The sequence below is a fragment of the Gopherus flavomarginatus genome, chromosome 3, assembly GCF_025201925.1.
Source record: "Gopherus flavomarginatus isolate rGopFla2 chromosome 3, rGopFla2.mat.asm, whole genome shotgun sequence".
NCBI lineage: Eukaryota > Metazoa > Chordata > Testudines > Testudinidae > Gopherus > Gopherus flavomarginatus.
Window position 1 is genome coordinate 37,716,999 of NC_066619.1, and position 21,895 is coordinate 37,738,893.

General features: G+C 41.9%; 1 protein-coding gene across 1 annotated transcript; it reads right to left on the minus strand.

Annotated features, from left to right (window-relative positions):
• Nucleotides 1-9,853: 9,853 nt before the first annotated feature.
• On the minus strand, nt 9,854-16,842 carry PLK2 (polo like kinase 2). Its single transcript, XM_050946957.1, has 14 exons — nt 16,590-16,842; nt 15,835-15,942; nt 15,575-15,691; nt 15,261-15,390; nt 14,916-15,003; nt 14,169-14,264; nt 13,719-13,917; nt 13,475-13,622; nt 12,865-12,962; nt 11,725-11,848; nt 11,208-11,448; nt 10,965-11,094; nt 10,758-10,868; nt 9,854-10,621 (listed from the first exon to the last, which is right to left on the minus strand). Exons 1-14 carry the CDS (start codon nt 16,812-16,814, stop codon nt 10,430-10,432), a joined length of 2,007 nt encoding a protein of 668 aa, XP_050802914.1. The 5' UTR covers nt 16,815-16,842; the 3' UTR covers nt 9,854-10,429.
• Between the last annotated feature and the right edge of the window lie 5,053 nt (nt 16,843-21,895).

Genomic DNA, 21,895 nt, shown 5'->3' on the forward strand with positions numbered 1-21,895 from the left:
TACTAGATAATACTGGATAGACAAATCCTTTTGCTCTAACAGCCTTATGAGCTTTTAATAAGCATTCTTGAAATTAGGAATACTAAAATGTTGATGCTTTTGCTATCAAAGAGGATGGATTTAATGAAATTTCTGAAGTCTCTGAAACATCAGACGACATGTTGCAATCACATTTTCCCTCATTTGCTGTGGTAGCTAAGGTCAAGTTGATTATAGTAAAGTGCGTATGCATTATATATATATTAATATATATATTATACACAAAAAACCCTGTATTAATAGAAGGTTATTAAGGTTGTCAAGTCATGCACTCAGAAGATAAGAAATGTCAGAATTAAGGCTGTCTGTAACAGCCCCTTCGTCCATGTGAATTATGATAGTCTTTAAATACTGGATCACATATTATATTTTCCACAGGACCCCACCTCACTATTTATAGTTCACTATTTTCTACTTCAGTCATTATTCTTGTATCAAAATATTTTACAGCATCCAATCAGAGCAGAAACAATGCCATGTGACCCAAGATACCACAAACAGAGCATATTTGAAAATCACTTATAGTATGAAAATTCCCATTATTTGGCAAATATTTCTGAAAACAAATACTTGTATAGAAATCAGGCGTATTTCCCATAAAAAAGCATAAATTTGTCAAATGTTTGCTTTAACAAATACGATGCATACACCTTTACAAGTACAAATTAACCAAAGATATTTCACAAGAAATTTTTATGAAAATGAAAGCCCTTTTTGGTTTTTTTAAATATCACTAAAAAGAAATTGGTATTTTCTACCATGTCTTAAGTTTATACGTGGACAAACCCAGCATACTTTGTGCATCAGAATTGTTTTTTCCGTGTCACTGTGTCTGAACTACACTGTTAGCTTCTTACAGCAAGAGCTTTGTCTCCTAATGTTTTTGTACAAGAAGTGATTGGGAACAGATTTTAGCTCCTGTGAAAAATGTCAGTGCATACTAAAAAGTTTTTATTTGCATCAAAATCTCCAAAATTTTCCAGGTTTTCATTGGAAAAAAATGAAACCTCCAAACAGAAACTTTTTCAGCATTTTGAACATTTTTGGTTTTCAGTTTTTTTTCAATTGAAAATGTCATCATCAACAGACATTCAAAATGGAAATCTCCATGGGAACTTACATTTTTCCTCTCAAAATATATATTTAAAAGGAAAATTTTTGACCAGCTGTAATTTGTGCAGCTTCCCGGATAGTATTGGTGCTGTATAAATACTACTACTTAAATGTTATTTGGTATAAAAACAGTTTGTGTTCATGTGCAGAAAATGACTGCTCTGAAAACAGCATGGAAAAACCAAGAGCTGAATGAGTGGAAAAAGGATACATGCTGAGTGACTTGTTTTGTGTGGGCCAGATTGTGTGAATCTGGCTATGTGCTCATGCCACAGAATAAAGGGAACCTCGTTATTATTCTGAGCGAGCAGAGTGACCAGGCAGCAAGTGTGAAAAATCAGGATAGGGCTTGGGGGTAATAGGCACCTATATAAGAAAAAGCACTGGCTATCGAGACTGTTCCTATAAAATGGCCACAATCTTGGTTCCACCCTGAACTGTGCTCTGGCTCAGTGCACTGGCTAAAGAAGTGTTCAGAGAGGAGTAATCTGCATCAGATATAGGGCTGGGACAGATAATGTCCCCCCAGAGATAAGACTGTGATGTTCTGAACCACTACCTGGTCTCTTCCTGGGACAGTGAAGCCCCAGGATTTGAGGCGAGGCCACAGTTGAACCTCATGCTGATTTACTGCTCTTGTCAGGAATGCTGTTTCTCAGTTTGAGGGGAGAGCAATTTTACATTGCCACCCACTTACCTGCAGTCTGCCTAACCCTAATAGTATCCATATGTTCATTCATTTGAAAAGGGATTTTTTTGTTTGTCAGACTTCAATATGCTAAATTTACAATAGTCTGAAAACATTAAAAGTATTTATAGTCACGCTAAATAGTGCACATTTGGTTAGCTCATGTGACTAGTTATCTATGTGTTCAGTTGCAGGGATATTGCATGAGAAGGTAGAGTCAACAAGCAAGTGGTAAAACTAAAAGACAAGGAAGAATCAGATTTTTTTTTACTAGCCACACCCAATTTTCTTTGGAAAAGCATATGGCACTGTAATGACAATGTAATTCTTCAGCTATGTGATCCGATCTGAAAATAGAAACTATGGGTAAAAGAAATAACCCATTAAAAAACACCTTTGTCTATTTGTTGTGGTTTGATTACAAAATATATTTGTGAATTACATTGCTATCAGATTTTGAAGAAAAGAAGAAATAACATGAAAAGCTAAAAATATTTACAAAAATCAGAAAATAAAACATATAAATCAGTTTGACAAGTAGTGGAGACTGTGGTCCCTAAAAACTGAGGCTTACAAAATCAGGAGCCACTTCTAATATGTAGGTCATAACTGACAAAGCAACAACATAAGCTTCCTTCAACTTCCTTCAAAGTGTATCAAGCCAGACCTGACCTGCAGGAATAACAATTAGGAGTTAAGAGGGTACTTCCGTCTCCAAGCCTCTTGTTTAGGCCTTGGCTACACTGGCACTTTACAGCGCTGCAACTTTCACGCTCAGGGGTGTGAAAAAAACACCCCCCGAGCGATGCAAGATACAGCGCTGTAAAGCCTCGGTGTAAACAGTGCCGCAGTGCTGGGAGCGCGGTTCCCAGCACTGCAAGCTACACTCGTAGAGAATGTGGGGTACGTGCAGCGCTGGGAGCGCTTTGAAGTGCAAGTGTAGCCATACCCTTAGTCTTTCCACTGAAACTTTCAGCAAGGATGCTAATTAGTGCAAATAGCTTTTAATTAGCAATGAAAATTTTTGTAATGTGGATAGCTGCTCACTATAAACTGGAATGAGCCAGCAACTCATTTCACATGGCCCATAGAACAGCCATCAGGTGGTAATGACTTACAGTCACTAAAAGCCTATGCCAGAATGAAGCCTGTGAGTCAGAGATATTTTGTCCCATATTACTAGTTCTAAAGCCCTCACTTCTTGTCTAACTGTATCACTGTGAATTCTGCATTTTATTTACTCAGTCATGAATGTTTTCTAAGTAGGTGTCATATCCATTAGATATTTCCTTTGTAATGTACCTTCTAGGAAATATTTTTCCATCTCATAAAGGTGCTTCCCTCAGCTTTGATATATTCTGTGGTCTCTCCTATCCAAAAAACAATCCTCCTTGAACCCCATCTGGGCTCTCTCAATACCTATTTCATCTCCCTTCCCCACTTCACTTTCAAGCTCCTTGAGCATGTTAACTGGTCTTCACTGCTGACTCTCCCCTGCACCCTCTTGCTTTTCTCCCTCTTGACTCCAGTGACAATGAACACATAAAGGGCACTAATGGCCATTTTCTGGCCAAGTTCAAGGGCTCTTCTCTATCCATGTCCTTTTTGACCCGTCTACCACATTTGACACTAGAGAGACAAAGGTGGGTGAGGTAATATTTTTTATTGGACCAACTTCTGTTGGTGAGAAAGACAAGCTTTTCCCCTTGCCAACAGAAGTTAGTTCAATAAATATATTACCACACCCATTTCCTTTCTGTAATATCCTGGGACCAACACAGCTACAACTACACTGCATGCAACATTTGACACTGTCCATTATACCATCCGTCTCAATTGTCTCTGCTCTGGGAGTTTGTAACTCCATGATTAACTCATTCTCTGTGTAAAGTACAATGCACTTTTTCTGCACGGTATGTTAATATTATATAATAAGAGCATTTACGTTAGCCTGAGCTTGTCCGAACTGCCACATATTTCTTGTAGCAGAGGGCCTAGCCTTTAATTGTTTTGATATACCACTAGTCATTTACTGGGGATGCCATAAGATTATAGCATAACTCAGATGGAATGCAAAAGCAAACAGCTGACTTTGAAGTTGATATGAAAGCCGTTCCGGTCTACAGGAAGAAGGAAGTTTGCTTTTATGGCATAGCCTTACTTCTGATCTCTTCAACTCCCCTCCCCTCTGCACATACTGTCAAATCCCACTGTTCACCATATTCCCATAGTAAAAAGACTAATACTCATCAAATTGGGCCAGACAAGCTTACACCTGTGCCTGTCTGAAGTACTTTTTGCTGCCATTACAGTTGTAGCAAATGTTGTGTGAACTGCAATTAAAGGAGATTACAAAAGGGAAACATATGATCATGCCCTGTTTTGCTTCTTTATGATGTGCCAGGATTGAGAAGGGCTAAGGGGGGGGTTAAAGGGTTTGTTTGTTTTCCTAATTCTTTTATCATAGAAATAACAGAAACGTCAAGTCTCATCATCTCTGTTTCTGCTGTTTCCCTGGAGAAGCAGTTTTTTCAGCCCTCAGTTGAAAGGGTACTGGGAGTTTGAATCGTCCACAAAAAAACAGCTTTTCTTCCAAGTCTTTGTCTGGAAGTTGAGCTATGTAGGTGATAACAAATATAAAAACAAAAAAACAGATTTTAAACAGTCTGACTCAAATCCCTTCCTCTCAGTTTCCAGGAACGTCATAATCACATTAACCTTCCAGCACTCCTGGAAAAACAGGGAGTGCAAGACCTGCCATTTCCATCACTTAAAACAACAACAACAAAAACCTTTTTACACTTCTTTAGAGATAATAAATTAGCAAAAAAAGCAGGCATTATTTATTTCCCTATCACAGATCAATGGCAACAATACTGTGCAAGCATTTGTAAAGCCAGGTTGATTTTGTGTTCCCGCTAGCCATAGACAGGTGGTTGGTATGACTTGGTCATCTTTATTTTCCAGACACATGCTACTGAGGCTACAGTTATGGTCACTTGAAGTCTACATATATGGAATTTTCATGTATGCTATAGATTTAGTGTCTATCCGTCCACTTTTTAAATTCCCAGTGTTTTGTACATATTGATTCGCTTCTAACCATCTTGGCTACAAAGCTATTGTTTCAAATGAGAACTAATGCAGTGCTTTCATCCTGAGTCTGTAGACAGTTTAAAACAAGGGTAGGCAACCTGCGGCACGTGAGCTGATTTTCAGTGGCACTTACACTGCCCAGGTCCTGGCCACCAGTCTGAGGGGCTCTGCGTTTTAATTTAATTTTAAATGAAGCTTCTTAAACATTTTAAAACCTTATTTACTTTACATACAGCAATTGTTTAGTTATATATTATAGACTTATAAAAAGAGACTTCAAAAAACCTTAAAATGTATCACTGTCACGTGAAACCTTAAATTAGAGTGAATAAATGAAGACTCGGCACACCACTTCTGAAAGGTTGCTGACCCCAGGTTTAAAAGAATAACTTTAAGAGCTGTGAACTGGTCTCACTCATCTCAGTGAGATGTTAACAACGTTGATGTTAACGATTATTAAATTTAGAGTTAATTGTAAGTTATGATAATTATAGCAGAAACTGCAATCGGGGTTCATTGAAAAAAAAGTCTACAGGAGAAAGGCTGCAAGTTTTAAAGATCTTTTACTTCTCAATGTAGCATTCTAAAAGGAAAGAAAACAGAAAAATCAGGGCAGAAGAGAGATGTCAGATTTCCACAGATGGAGAGAGGAATATTTGAGTATAGCTAGACCTATACAAGGAAGTCTTGACACACAAAATATCTCATGAAGTTGAGCCAATCTTTTTAAGATGAGATTGGTTGAAATAAAAAGACTTCAGAACAAAGCTATCCATTCAATAGGCAAATGAAGGCCAAATTCTATTGTCAGTTTTCACTGGTATTTATTAATCCAGAGTAAATCTAATGACTTTCATGGAGTTATTCTAGATTTACACCACTGCAGATAACTAAAAGCTAAATTTGTCCCTTACTGTTTCCATATGTGACTTAGGGGAATTTGAAAAAAAAAAAACATCCAGCAAGTTATTCAAAAATATAAAAATATGTCAAAAATCCAAAGATTTTCAGTTCTCTGTCTTCTCTGTCTGACAAATACCTTGATTGCATAGCCAACAGATTAATATTTTGACTTCCTTAAAGAAGACATTCCACAAGGCTGCAGAATTATAATAACCAGAGAGTGAATTGGCACAAAGATGATAACGTGTCAGTTGAAGTTGGCTTCAAGAGATGGTTGACAATAAGACAACTATTCAATTTGGCCTCTTCTACACTAGCAAACTTCATAGCTGTAACTAATGCAGCTCCACCAGTGCTAGCAAGTGTGGAAGCTGTAGAGCAGAGAGGGCTCACGTGTTTTTGCTACACCATCTAATCCCCTAAAGAAATATAAATGGCCACCTCACAACAAAAAGTGGAGCACCCACGAAATAAAGGAGGAATCCACTAACTATGGAGGACAAAGAATATAAAAAGAGGAATGGAAGTGAATTCATGGGATCAAAATAAAGGATACCAGAACAGGACACTAAGCTGAGGACCTGTGAATGGCACACATTGCTCCACAATGGAATCCAAAGAATCAGTGAACACCTCCCAGGGGAACTCTGCCTAGCTCCATCAATGACCATGTGAAGAGAAATAAGCCCCACAGCCTATCCCCATCCTCAATCCAACATCCACCTTTTAGATTGGTAAATGGGCATCCTGGCCACTGCCAGGAGATGATTGACAAGGGGGTCCTGAAATTTCATAGGGCCACAGATAGGAAATGCATAAATAAAAAGGCGGAAGGAAAAATGCAACCAGAACCTCAACAAGAAGTTCTGGAGGAGATGGAAAAGGAATTACAATGTGGTGCACTGCAAATACACATGCAGCAGGTTTTCCTTCTGGCCACAGAAAGGACAGATGTCAAGGGACTCCAAAAAGGCTCACCCTCCACAAGTGGTAAAAGTCTGGCCACTTTGTCTCAGGACAGGACACAAGGGCAAGGAAGTGGAGATGTAGAGTATGAGTGTCCCAGGGTCTATCCAGCCCCACCGGCCATAGACCAGGAAGCCTCCAATTCTAGTGATACCAGCCAGCACCAAACTCTCATACACCAATGAGTCCATGAAGACCTGAGTAGGGAAATGGGGATTATTCAGCATGGGCTCAAGGAGAAGGTCTTCATCCCTCTCCTGGTAGCTATCCTGGACCTGGTCCTAGAGACAAGCTTCCAAGTCCTGAGGAGGTCTTGGTAAAACATGGGCAGCTTCGAAAGGTTTCAGGTGGATGTAAAGGAGCTGACAGTTATATTGGAGCCCTCAGAGGCAGCAGAGAAACATGTGCAAAGTGCCAGAAGGACTGTCCTGTTTATTCCCAGAACAGATAATGGGAGCACAAACTTCCCTACATGGGCACACCAAGTTGCCTTAACACTGAGTTGCAGGGAATGGATCTAGGCAGGGTGAGGGACAACCGCCATCATGCTGATAGAGAGCAGTAAAGTATACATTATGATGTATATATCTGTCCACTTGGAACTAGGCTAAATTCATCAAATAATTTCACATAGGTCACTGAACCATCATCAGCTGGGAATAGCTTTCCATAACTACTGACCTAGGACAGATTTGAGCCAATGACAGAAGTGAAGAGCTTTGCATCCCATTAGTCATCCTCTACACCTCCTAGTCCTCCTTCCCCAAATTCAGGGTTTTTTAAATAATTAGAAAAGAGAACTAGAACTAGACTTAACTCAAAACATAAAACAGTTAATACCAAACCAAGATGCCACCCTTCCCTGCTTCCGTTCAGATTTTTTCACATGACACAGACACTGTAAAATGTCTGACTTCTCTCTGCTGTGAAATCAGGGACCAAGACAATTTCTAAACTTAGCCTAACCCTAACTTGTAAAACATTGATATACCCAAATCCTTCAAATCAATTTTGTTTTCTCATTGAAACAAAATTGCAAGGATAAATCCCAGAGGCTAAAACTTTATATTCTATTAAACTAAATTCCAAACATTGATGAACCATGATATTAGATTCTAGTACCACATATTTAAATAGAGGTTTACTTAATTGGAATGTATTGGTATAATTTAATTGTGGCAATTCAATCAGAGATGTTTGTCACTACTGAAATTAAGGTGGCATAAAAAGTGTGAAGCCAGGAAGTCTACACATACCTAGCACAGCTCATGGCCATAATTGTATTTGATTGCATAGGTATTCATTTAACTCAGCATTCACAGTTAGCTCTAGGTACCGTCAATGTGTACATGTTGAGTATACATGAAACAGATAAGATCTTCTCTTTAAGGAAGGACAAAGTAGAAAAATGGTACTCCAGTCTCATTTTATTCTGTGCTGTAGATGCCATTAATGCAGCAGTCACCATCTGCATTTTCCACTTCTAAATATTCTGGGTCATTTTAGGGTCCTTGTTAACCAGACATCACTGCATTGCTTGCATGGCCTTGCAAGTGCTGGTTTGTTTTTTTTAAGTAAATCTTTCTTTTTGGAAAACCAGTTACAACAAGTTGCTGCATGTGCAACTGGAGGAAAAAAAAAAATCAATTAATTGGGAGTAAAGTCAGTCATCAACAACTCCCTTCTGGGGGAGCATGAAGGTCCAAATTATCTTAACAAGAATCTAGTTTAACGCCCATTGAAGTAGCTGGAATAATATCTGTCAGCATAACAGCTCAATCTGGTCTTCCTGTCTAGACTTTGAGACTAAATAAATATCAGTCCACGACAATATGCAAGAAGAGCAAAAAATGAATCAGAAAATTCAGATGAGGTTTTATACAACAGCTATATGATAATGCAAATCCCTGGAGACCTAAAGTAAAATCTAATCCCACCCCCATTCACTAATTTTAAGTGCACTTATTTGTTCTGTCTGCATTTTGTTTTAAAAGACTTTCTACTTCCTGTAGTTAACTGGATTGGTTGACACAGAGGACAGAAGTGTTCTTACAATTATCTTTCCACATAGATATCACTGTTACATGGGGATTATTTTGAGTAAGGACTCGATTACTGTTTGCTGTGTAAACCATCTGTGTACAGTTTTCTATGGCAAGAGTTTTCCCCCAGCCATTCTGGATCACTTAGAGGTTCTGTACACTGAACCAAGATAAGAAGAAGTCAGTACTACATATCCAATTCCAATACTGCACATTTGACATGTATAGAATTTGTTTTGGTTAAAAATGTTAAATTAGCTGCGTTGTTAATCTCGACAAGTTCAGCCAGAAATTAGGTACTAAATTTATGCTAGAGTAGCTTCTTCCTCCCTACATCTTTGTAGAGACACTTAATCAGGTTTTATTTTAACTAGCCAGAAAATAGTCACTCAAGCATGATGGAAAAGAAACATGCCTAGTCATGTCTGAAAAGCTAAGTGATACAAACAGACCAGAGATTCTAGTGTTTGAGTTTTCATGGAGTAACTCGATCCTCCCTCCCCCAATACCAAGAGTTTTCATCCACTGTGAAAGATGGGACTTCTACACACAATGAACTCTGACTTTAACAGCAATGTACAATTCCACTGAGTACCCTTCAGAGGAAGGCTTGTTCTAATTAATGGCAAGAATTCATTTAAATTCCTGGCATGATGCCTCTTGAAGGCCTATCTCACTCTTGTTTTTAGTTATACTACTAGTGTAGAAATAGAGCTAAGATCTGCACAATTTTGCAACTCCCAACTTCCAATTGTATCAGACTTCTCCCGAAGAGTGGCAGTAAAATTTACATTTTCACAGAATATTGAAGCATATGATCATTTTCTCTATTTGGATGAACAGCTTGCCCATTTCATGCTCACTGTTATGGGTTTGTAGTTTTAAGCTTTTGTGCCAATTAGGCTTGAGTGAGTGTATCATTTTTCAGAGATAGTTTTAGGAAAGCAATCCAACAAGCTTGTTTTATTGATGCAGAACAGAGGATCTTAAATAGCATATTAAAGAAATGGGTGGAGAGTGTTCAGTTTTTCCATTCTCTTTATTGCCAACAAATGTATATTTAAAATATCAAGGTCAAAAAAAGGTTGTGTAATAAATACTTGACTTTGGGCTGTAATAAATAAAAAATTATTAACAAGGAATGCACTTTGCCAGCCACAGGTGGCTAGTTCTTGAAAAATAAGGAAAAAGTTATGGCCATCGTTCACAGTTTTAAGCAGCCAAAACCTGCTCATTACAGCTATTCCACAACATGGAGCTCTCCCCTTCCCTCCCTTTCCAGATGCATATTCACAGTTTTAAGTCCTCCATTAGAACTGCTCCCTACAGAACTAGAAGTCACTCTGCTGAACTTCGGTCAAGCCTTTAAACATGTGCGAAATGAGAAAGCTATATTCCAAAGAGCTCACTGTTTCATTAGTCCAACAAAGTAGGATTAGGTCTGTCTGGTCCCAGCCCAGCACACTACGAGTATAGTTTTCGTACCACCACTCATCCATCATCAACATGCTAGTCGCTCCACTGCCTCCACTGTAGATTTCACAGTGTAAAGAGTCCTTTTGGTTTAAGAAGAGTCCATCTTTTAGTTACATCTTTGCAGCAACATGTTCAGTGCATATTCCATTCTGTGTTTTAGTTCCAATGAACATCCAGAAATCAGAAGTGTTGTCAGTCGAAATGTTGTTGATATCCTATCTTCATTGATGTAGGTAAGGAGATACTCCTCACTTTGATTGCAAATGATTATTTTTGTGTGATCATGATAAAAGTTCACCTGCAAAAAAGATAAGAATTGTTACATATTTTCTCCTGTCAACCTTCAGATTCACGACTCTAAAGGAAAGTCACAAGTTCATCTGTGCAAGAGTATCAGGCACACATTCACTTAACACCATCCTAGAAGTATTTACCTGAAGTGTGCCATCATTGAAGAGCATCATTAACGCTTTGTCAGATTTTAGCCACTGTAAGAGGTAAAGCCTGGGTCTGCGAACATCAGTTACACTGGGCAGATCCCCTCCCTAGGGGGAAAAAAGAGCACAAAGCCACCATGTCAGCTGATGTTTACTGCAAGTTCATTGCCTTCAGTTGCCTTTCAGAATTTGAGTTGTACTTACATCCATGAGGTTCTCCTCCATGTAGTGAGAAAAGTATTTTAAAACAGTTACTTGGCTGATGAATTGTTCAGGAGCATCTGTAGCTGGAAAGACCGAGCACTGGCCTAACTCAGCATAGTAGTGGACTGTTCTGCAGGACAAGGGAAAAAATAAACCCAACAATTACAGGTATGTTCAAGCATAAAATTTAAGGCAGACTCAACTTAGTGAATTGTCAATTTCTAATCATTTGGAGGCATTTACTTTTTGTCTGGTAGGAGGCTCATGTGTGCTCCATTGTTGAAAAGAACACCCACAGTGTGGTCTGACAGCTGGTAACCAAAGCCATATTTGTTCGAGTAGTCTACCCATTTTGTAACCCACTGGAAAGATGCTGTCAGCTGTTCTTTGGGAATACTATCTGCTTCTGGCATGTTCTCAAGACATCCTCGCAGTACCCTTGCAACTGTATCAGCAACACTTCCCATGGTACTGTCTTCCAAACCTGAAAAAGAAGAGCAGAACTGTTATATTATGCAGATAATTCAGCATTTGGAAACACCCACCATCTACACCTTAGTCTAAATAAATCCAGCTTTGTCAGCCTCTTAAGGTTTAATTTTCAGAATGGAGAATTGCAACCAACGTTTTGTTTTAGGAATGAGAAAAAACGTATTCTAAGGCTGAAATACACTTTTTTGTTTTACGCTTGTTTTTACAGTTTTGCATGTTATGATTTAATAGGAAAACCCATCCTGAACTCCAGTAATGTTGGACTTACATTCACTGCTACTGCTGCAGCTTCCTAGAGTTCCTCTAACTATCATTCGAATGGCATCCCCAATCTGTTTGGTCTCTGCTGGAGTTCCAGGTTTGGCTGCTGTAATGTTAGGAGGCTGGGTCTCCTACAAGAAGAAATCATACATTTAAGAATCAATAAGGCAAGTCAAGGTTCACACAGACAGCTTTTGTATAGCTCTCATATTAAAGACTGATCCTGGCAATGCCAATTAACAGCTAAATAATTTTAGGAGATCTGGTGTCTGCTTCCTATCAAGTATGAAGGAACATTATCAGGACAATAACATGTAGTTTATTTATGCTGTTTATGTCTTGCATTTCACAATACCTGGACAATGTAGCAAAACTGGTTACTCTCTACTTCTCATGAACCCACAAAATGCTGCAGCATTTGGGTTGCACATACTGCATGTGAACATTAAAATCCCAATAATTTCACTGACATTCTGTGAAGACTTACATTTTTATAATAACTAAGTCCTCATATTTGGAGTATTGGGAGAAATGCCTGGCAGGATCCCTTTAAAATTTGTGCAGAGTGGTGCACAGATAAAGCTAGATTCTAGAAGGATAGAGTAATAAATTCTGAAGACAGAGTCTACACAAATACTAAAGGCTACTACATACCAGAGTGGCAAAACATGCCTAAGCCCTCTTACCAGGGCCGGCTCCAAGCCACAGCGCACCAAGCGCGTGCTTGGGGCGGCACGCCGCGGGGGGCACTCTGCCGGTTGCGGGGAGGGTGGCAGGCGGCTCTGGTGGAGCTGCTGCAGGCCTGGCTGCGGACAGTCCGCTGCTCCCGCGGCTCCGGTGGACCTCCCGCAGACACGCCTGCAGCAGCTCCACCGGAGCTGCGGGACCATCGGACCCTCCGCAGAAAAGCCTGCGGCAGGTCCACTGGAGCTGCGGGACCGGCGAGCGGCAGAGCGCCCCCCGCGGCGTGCCGCCGTTCTTGGGGCGGCAAAATTGCTAGAGCTGGCCCTGCCTCTTACAACAGTCACGACCATATAACTGCTAATCATTTAAGCGTGGTTAGGAAATATAAGTCTCAGTTATGAATTCGTGCCAAGGATCAGTTATTACTACCCCATCCCATCGTAGTTCACCAGTTTGACTGTACCTCATCCGTTCTGTGTCTGTCGGGCTGTTGGGTAATCGATGTCTTTTTCAAATCATGTCTAAGTTTGTAGATTTCTTCATCCTCTTTAGCTAGTTTATCTAGAATTTAAAAGGCCAAATATTAATTATATCTAAAAATGTTTTTACAATACCAAATACCATAAATACCCCACAACAACAACATTAGCTACAAACAAGGATGGAATGTATAAACAACTTAATTCGCTCTCTTCTTGCAATGCATTCTCTCCCACCTGCGGCATACTCCTGGCAATCATTACATAGAATGGCATTTCTACCTTGAGACTAAGTGTAGTTTAGCAGAAACAGTAGGTTATGACCCAACAAAAAGCTTGCTGGTCTACTATAAGAAACATTTCCTTTGTAAATTGGGGATGTAGACTATGGGCTACATCTGCCTAAACCTAGTAGCATCCAGATCAATATGAACATGACAAGGACAAAACAGTTCAATGATGTAAATTAACAGTTTACAGTATTATACTTGGGTAAATGCAAATGCTGTTTTTACATCTTGTAGATGTATCACTAGTTGACATTGTAAGTGTAAGCAAGCTACATACACATGTATAATTCAAAAATATACTTACTATGTGTATCAAAGTATCTTGCTTTTTCCTTTTTACCACCAAACAGAGCAGCAGCTGCCTTTTTGAAGAAATTCTTAGCTGGACTTGACAAGTGGAAGTCAGGAACAGTGTGACAACAGCTAGAAGACAGTCGATCTGGTGTAAAGCCCTGTGGAAATGAAATGTAGAAGCCAATACTTAGAAGACTGTGATGGGCACTTAGAATAATGCAACATTCTGGACCAGAAAGCCACACAGTACAGACCTGTAAGAAAAAGTCATGTCGAATTATATCATCTAAACTGGGCCGGTCCTCGGGATTTTTTGACAACATACTAGCTATTAAGTGCTTTGCAGGTGCCAATAGAGATGATGGTAGAGTGTATCTTGCTTCCCTTATGCATCTGTAGGTTTCTTTAAGGTTTGTAGTCTCAAATGGCGGTCTTCCTAACAGCATTGTGTACCTGTTTACGAGGAATAAAAGAGGCTCTCAGTACTTGAGTAAATGCAAAAACACTTCAAAATAGTTGTGTTTTTTTTTAAAGTCCCTTTAAACTAGCAGCCCATTTCTTAGCAAGATGGTTGCTTTGATAATTCATATGTTATATTTGTAGGTTAGGTAGACTTCAGGCATTGTGTTTACCCAGTCATTGCCTCTCCTTTGAGCCTTAAGTATATTAACAAGACAGCTTTGAGTCTTTGAAGTGATACTTACATTACACAACCTAGGGCCCATATGTCAGATTCACATCCATGTCCTTGTTTGTTAAGGACTTCTGGAGAGAGGTAATTTGGTGTGCCACAGATTGTTCTGCAAATCAAAGCGAACAGAACTCAGTATGAGATCTGGACTCGGTATATCAGGGGTTCTCAAACTGGGGGTTGGGACAGCTGAGGTGGTCACAAGGTTATTACATGGGGGTCGCGAGCTGTCAGCCTCCACACCAAACCCCACTTTCTCTCCAGCATTTATAATGGTGTTAAAATATAAAAACGTGTTTTTAATTTATAAGGGGGGGTTGCACTCAGAGGCTTGCTATGTGAAAGGGGTCACCAGTACAAAAGTTTGAGAACCACTGTGGTATATTAACCCAGAGAAGAAATGTAGGGGTGTTTCCATAGGGTAGTTTACCCCTTCCATTACATTTGGGCAGGAATTTAGAAGTTCTCAAAAAACAGTGTGAATCGTGTTTGCAATGTTACCAACATTCCTATTTACAGTCTTCAATATAGAGGGAAAGCCCTACTAGGCACATCATTACAACACTGAGTCACACATCCTGCCTCCAGCATTGGCCAGTATCTAAGTGTCCAGAGCAACAAGCCACCCAGCACATACTGCAGTGCTTTTACAGGAGGGAAAGTTCAGACCCCCGCAGCAGTTAGTTGATCTTTGTATTTCTCTATTTTTAAAGACCAGTTTGGATTAATGCTGTTCCTTAAACATTCTTGAGGCTCCTACCTCCTTCTGTGTTCCAGTGGTTCCAACCTTGCTGCCAAACCAAAGTCGCCTACTTTTAGTTCCATGGCCTCATTAATGAAGAAATTACCTAGACCCAAAAAAAAAAATAAGTGAATCCCTTCCTTGCAAGATAGGGATGCATTAGCCACTAGTGCTGAGTCACACTAACAAAAGCCAGAAGATAGCCAAGCTTTTTTATGAATACTTAATGTCATTACTTAAGTGCTCCAGGTTTCCATTGTAGAAAAAGACTGAGGTGATTTTATCAATTGAGCCATCAGTCTGCTAAGTGCCCCATTGCTGGAAGCAGTGCTTTTCGCAATCAATGAGGGGAAAATGACTTACCTAATTTAAGATCTCTGTGCAAGATTTCCTGTTCATGAAGATATTTTAGCCCGGACACTATCTGCCTGAGGTAGTATCGCACTTCTGGTTCCGTCAATACCTTCCTTGCTTTCAAGATGTGAGCCATAGACTGGGGGAAAAAAACACACACACAGAGGTGAATTAAAGCTCTCAAGTAGGTTTCACATTTAAATAAAAAGCAGGAGAAATGACCCCTAAAGAAGCCATGAGAAACACCTTTCACATATTATACATTTACATTAGCTGCAGATCTCAGGTAAGTGAATACAGGATTTCTCCCAGCTGATACTCACCCTTCTACTGCAGTACTCCAGAAGAATGTAAATATTCTCTTTGTCCTCAAAGTAGCGGTAAAACTGTACAACATGCCTGTGATTAAGCATTCTGTGCAGCTCAATCTCTTTATCAATCTAAAGAGCAAGACACAAGAAAAGCTTCTTAGCCTTGCAACCTTGGCTGAGGAGACTGCTAACACCAGCAGACATTTCTAAAGAGGGTAGGGCCATGCAGCACACAAAGAGATTTTTTAAACAAGAATCACTCATGCACACACCTTTTCCCTTTGATGAGGTTTAGCTACTCTGCTGTGAGGAATGATTTTTGCAGCATAGACTTTGTTCGTTGTCAAATCTGTCATCTCATAACATTTGGCAAATCCACCCTAGAGAGATAGACCCAAAAAAAGGCAATTAAGGATGGTATGAAAGAGGTTCCTCATTTAATCAGTCATCTGCTGGGTCTAATTACTCAAGAAGCTTGCAAGGGTAGGGGGTCGGTGTAATCGGCTCTGCACTGGGCATTTCGGTAGCATACAGACCCCCATCTCTCTATGTGGAGGGAGGAGGGCGGCTCCCAAATCAAAGCCATTTTATACCCATGACATGAGAAAAAACACAATTTGGGGATGGAGGACGGGGAGATCCAGGGATAAGTGGTGGGGCAGAGGGGGCCAGTTTAACACAGCAGACTTCAAACGCTCCCGTTTACACAGGCAAGGAGATCCGAGCCAGTTTTAGCCATTCCCAGGGCATCACTTCCACCGCGCTGTATCAGAGCGAGTCCGACAAGGCAGCCAGCCACCCAGGCGGGCCCGCGGCTGCCAGGGGGCAATTGGCAGCATGCAGCAGGTGACCACGCGAACTGACATGCAGGGAAACGGGTGGGGCAGGACACTCCTGCCCGGCTCCAGGGAGGCCCCGCTGCCGGTGCGGGGAGGGAGCCGAGAGATGCCTGGCTGGCTGGCTGCTCCCTGGGGCGAGCCGCTTTCCGGAGCCCGGGGGGCGGAGGCTGCAGGCGCCGGCCCTTTACCTTGCCGAGCACCTTGCCGCGGCAGTAGCGCTTGCCCGTGCCGGGGTCGGTGATAATCCGGGAGACCTCGGGGGCAGCCTGCGAGTGGTGATGCTGCGGCTGCTCCTCCAGCGGCTTCTTGCGCCGGGCTTCCCCGCCGCAGGCTCTGCCCAGCGCCGGCTCGCCCCCCTTGGGGCCGCCGGTGCTGCCGCCCGGCTGGTGAGCGATAGTCCGCAGTAACTCCATCGCCAGCCCGACTCCTGCCCGGCCGCGCCGCTCGCTCGCCACTGCGCGGGGCGCCCGCCGGACTCGCCCCTTATATCGCAGGCGGCGGCGGCGGCGGCCCCGCCCCGAACCCCGCTGCCGTCACAAAGCGCCGCCTTCGAGGCCGCCCGTCCGCCCGCCGCTGTCGCCGTGCTCACGAGCTGCCGGCCCGGGAGCGCTAGTTCAATGGGTAAATCCGCGCCGGTATCACCAGCGGCCCCTGATCGCCGCCCCCTGCCGCGGAGCGCGAGCCTGCAGCCCCGTCCCGCCCCGGCACTGGGGCCCCCCTCCCTTACTCCGGCACAGTTCGGTGGCGGTAAGGGCCCGATTCCGCCTCGCCGTTCCCCAGGCACCAGCTGCCCAGCGATGGAAAACCCACAGCCAAGCCGCTAACGCGGGACCTGGAGCCGGCGGGTGCAGAGCTGGGAGGGGAAATCGGCCATTTCCCAGGGGCACATCCCCTTCGCCCCGTAGGCTGCCGCATTTTCAAGTTGTCCATCCCCTGCAGGGAAACTGGGCAGCAGTGGCACCACCAGTGTCGTTTGGCGGGGGGCGTCTCTCCCTGCCCCCAGGGGCGCAGGGAAAGAAGATGCACCCACTGGGATAGATGTGCCCTTGAGCTGGCCTTGTTTTTCCTGTCTAATGTCTGTTGGTCTGAAAAGATCGTGTGGGCAACACCCAGAGTGAGGGCACATGCCCTGGCTTCACCCCAACTTAACCAGATGGAGCCATACCCGTCACAGACACACACAGGCTGAGGTCCTTAGTCCTCCCACTCTCCCCTGCCAACAAGTAATTGAAATTCTCAGGGACAAGAGCCTTGTCACTTCCGCACTCCGTCCCCACCTCTTGAGGGAATGAATGGTGGGGCCTAGTAGTATGGCTCGTGGAGCATGTGAAATACCTATAATAAAATGCAAGGCTACTCAAAAAGCAGATTTTTCTTTGAACGTGACAATGGCTCGAGTTTTATGAACATGTCACTATGGTGCACGCTTTTTTAAAAACAATGTCAGGCACTTTCCTAAGCAAAAAAAAAAGGAGGGGGGGCTAATTTTTAAAGCGAGGATCACTTTGACAGGCAAGAATTTGTATTTTCAGCACAAAAATAGCCTTTTGATTGGAACTGTGAATACAATGAAATTTGATTGAGGAGGGGCACTGCACAAAAAGAAACAATGAACATTTTCAGGGACAATTCAACAAAACAAATTTTGTGAAGTTTCTAGGACCCACAACAAAGCCACATTTGTTGTCTTTGCACCGTTTGATCGATATCTTACTGAAAAATCTTCTCAGTTTAGTCCTTTGGCTTCTGAAGCACTGCCCATCACTGATGCAACAAGTCTCTGAGCTAAGTGGATTATTAACCTGCTGACATGGGAGAAGCCAGTTTCTCCTTTAGCAATGCAGAGTAAAAGCAGACCAGGAGCGACATCTAGTGGAAAATATCCAGCACAAAGGCAAGGCTGGCAGATGAGACTAATGGTAACTAGGCTATCACAGCAGCCTTGCAAAAATCACCATCTGGGCCACAAAAATCTACTCTCTCAGTCTGCACCTTAATGGAAATGTTAAGGAAAAAACTTTCATTGTTTTGTTTACCTGTATAACTATTTATCTGTGTATTCACTCTGGCAGAGGGAGTAAGTGAGATTTTTCAAGGAATTGGGAAGAGCATTCTGCAAAGTATCATAAAAATACACAGGTAATTTTGGGGGAATTTGACAACAAAACAAATATGAAAAAAGAATCACCTTTTAATAATCATGTTTATTACTGTAGCACCCAAGGGCCAGCCAAGACTCAGGCTCCAATTGTGTTAGGTCAATAGTTTTCAACCTATGGTCCACAGACTTCTGGGGGTCCACAGACTATGTCTAAGGGGTCCACGAAAGGTTGTTGTTACCATAGAACGGTGGTTTCCAACCTGGGGTCCACAGTCTATATTTAAAATTTCCAAAGGGGTCCAGATCACCGTTCAAAAAAATTTAAGGGTCCTCAAATTAAAAAAGGTTGAAAACCAGTGTGTTAGGCACAGTACAAAAGCAAAGGGTATTTTTTTCCAGGCAGTGGCATTCTTATTAAGTGTACCAAATGCATCCCAATAGGTAAGTTAATTAACACTTGGAAGGCCTTTGACTACAAAAGATCATTTCAGTTAGCTGTTCTTCAGTTGCTATCCAAAAAACTGTTGTGCAGTGTTACACTGCATTATTAAGCAACTGCCATATTCCACTCCAGTGTGGCTGAGTTTCAGTCATAGGTGGAATGATCTAATCAAATCTAGGTATGTGAATTAGAAACTGACTTTCTAGATCTTTGGAAAGTATCAGAGGGGTAGCCGTGTTAGTCCGGATCTGTGCCAGCAATGCCCCTCTGCTATGTACATCGGCCAAACTGGACAATCCCTGCATAAAAGGATAAATGGACACAAGTCAGATATTAGGAATGGCAATATAAAAAAATGTGTAGCAGAACACTTTAACCTCCCTGGACACACAATAGCAGATTTAAAGGTAGCCATCCTCCAGCAAAAAAACTTCAGGACCAGACTTCAAAGAGAAACTGCTGATCTTCAGTTCATTTGCAAATTTGACACCATCAGCTCAGGATTAAACAAAGACTGTGAATGGCTAGCCAACTATAAAAGCAGTTTCTCCTCTCTTGGTGTTCACACCTCAACTGAAAGAGGGCCTCATCCTCCCTGACTGAACTAACCTCGTTATCTCTAGACTGGTTCTTGCCTGAATATTTATATCTGCCTCTGGAAATTTCCACTACAGGCATCTGATGAAGTGGGTATTCACCCACGAAAGTTTATTCTCCAATACACCTGTTAGTCTATAAGGTGCCACAGGGCTCTTTGTCACTTTTTATAGATCTTTGGATAGGCTATATAGATGTGTGACTATATATTAATTTCTCAGGACTTTGGCTTGGCAAATTGGAAAATACGGGAGAGGCACATTTTAAATACTGAAATGAATAAATAAAGTGTGTTATGTTTCATCACTGGGATGAAGCATGATCCATGTAAAATGTTATTTCCTCAATTGATCACACCTTTTTTTTTTTTTTGTTATTTGGTTTTTGTACAATTTGAGGGTATTTTCTCTCTCTTTACTGGTGACTGATCTAGTCAATCAAGTAAACTACAACAGCAGTTTCCAGAGCATGTAAGTATATAAGTGGTTTATGTGTCAAGTTCTTGAGCATCTCCATTTCACATCTATGTTGAGGGCACATAGCAACAAAATATTTGTTTTGCGATGCTCCACCATGTGGATAATAGAAAAAATGCAACGAGAAAACATTTAAGGATCCATATATATGTGCTGTTCTATGAAGAGTCATTGGTTTTATGTCAAATATTTTTATTTGAGCATATAGGTTATATATAAGTTCTAGTAAAATTAAGTATCAGAGGGGTAGCCGTGTTAGTCTGGATCTGTAAAAGTAGCAAAGAGTCCTGTGGCATCTATAGACTAACAGATGTATTGGAGCATAAACTTTTGTGGGTGAATACCCACTTCATCGGATGGATGAAGTCAGCGTTATTTAGCTGTTAGACCAGCAGTCAAAGAGTTCGGAGAGCTGGGCTCTCAGTTCTTATGAGTTCTAGAGATGGGGTGTGTGACCTTAAGCATGTTACTTGGATCTATCAGAGCCTCAGTTCCCCAGGCTATTTCCATTAGAATTCAAACGTTTTAATTGTCCATCTGATTCTGGAAGTGTGAATTATTATCTAAAGAACAAATTATTCCCCCAAAACTTTGTAAACTGCTTGGATCGCCTCTGGTGAAAGGTACTATATAAATGTAAAATATTGTAGATCACAGCCCTCCGCTGGACAGAATCAGCACTACTCACTCTAATGAATGTATTTTACAAAATCGTAGGCTCTATCCCTAACAGCTAATTGAAACTCATCAGATTGACATTAATGGGACTTAAGTGCATGCTTAAAATTAAGTACTTAAGTGCTTTACTGAATAGATACTTGTGCTTAATTGAAGCAATGTCTTGAAGCAGAATGATCTGAGTTCTGCCCCTCCGTTTCCATGGGGTTCTGAAGTGACAACTGTGAAGCTCCAGATAGTAGGCATTTGTTACAGTATTCGTTGTGAATATTTCTTTGGCACAGAGGGCAGTGGGCAAATGCACTAGCCTGACCGTAAGGTGCCAAGCTTATGTTTAGATTTAGTGACAAGTAAAAGACATCAGTTTTCATAATGTTCAAACCTCAATAGGTTATGAGTAAGGATATGATTTTGTCACAGTTATGTTTAGTAAAAGTCACAGACAGGTTGCAGGCAATAAACAGAAATTCACGGAAGCCTCCAACCTGTCTGTGACTTTTACTAAAAATAATGAGGTGGTTAATGGGGGGACAACTGAAGCCCAAGCCCCATGGGGGGGAGTGATAAGCCCCAGCATCCCCACAGCAGCTGACAGTTCCAGGACTCCTGCCACCCTTGGTAGCTGAGAGTTCCGTGGCCCCTGCCACCCATGGTGGTTCAGAACTCGAGGATCCCTCTGCCCACAGCTGCAGGACCCTCACCAACTGTAGCGGCTGAGAGCTCCAGGGTCAGAGACTCAGAACTCTGGGCCCCTGCCGCCTGCAGCATCTGACTGCTCCGGGGTCCCCGTCGCCCACAGGTGATGACAACTGGAGGAGACCCCGGAGATGTCAAACTCCAGCCCCACCACCCCAGAGCATGAGGCTGAAGCTGAGGTGGAAAATGTCACAAAGATCCCTGAGAGTTGTGGAATCCGTGACCTCCATGACTAAATCTTATCCTGTTATGAGATTTTCTCTGGAGAAGCTCCCCCAAATTTTAACGTGTTTCAGAAACCATTGAGGTCCTCTTTTTCTCTCCTTCTTGCCTCTGACCTTTCTCCTTCCATTCTTCCAGATCCAGCTCCTTATGTTACCTCCCTTTTTTCCATGAGCCCTCAGCAGCTCAACTCCCACTCCCTCATCCCCAACAGCTCTATGGACACCAACTTTCTCGACCTCTTGGGTCTCTAGCCTACTGCCTAACTCCTCAGCTTCCTCC

Bases quoted from the DNA above. Each gene is read 5' to 3' on its own strand.
- PLK2 (XM_050946957.1), bottom strand. From the start codon at position 16,814: ATGGAGTTACTGCGGACTATCGCTCACCAGCCGGGCGGCAGCACCGGC. The intron at 15,004-15,260 runs GTAAGTCATTTT...TTTTGGGTCTAG, and splicing joins GCACAGAGATCTTAAATTAG to GTAATTTCTTCATTAATGAG. The intron at 13,623-13,718 runs GTCTGTACTGTG...TCATTTCCACAG, and splicing joins GACATGACTTTTTCTTACAG to GGCTTTACACCAGATCGACT.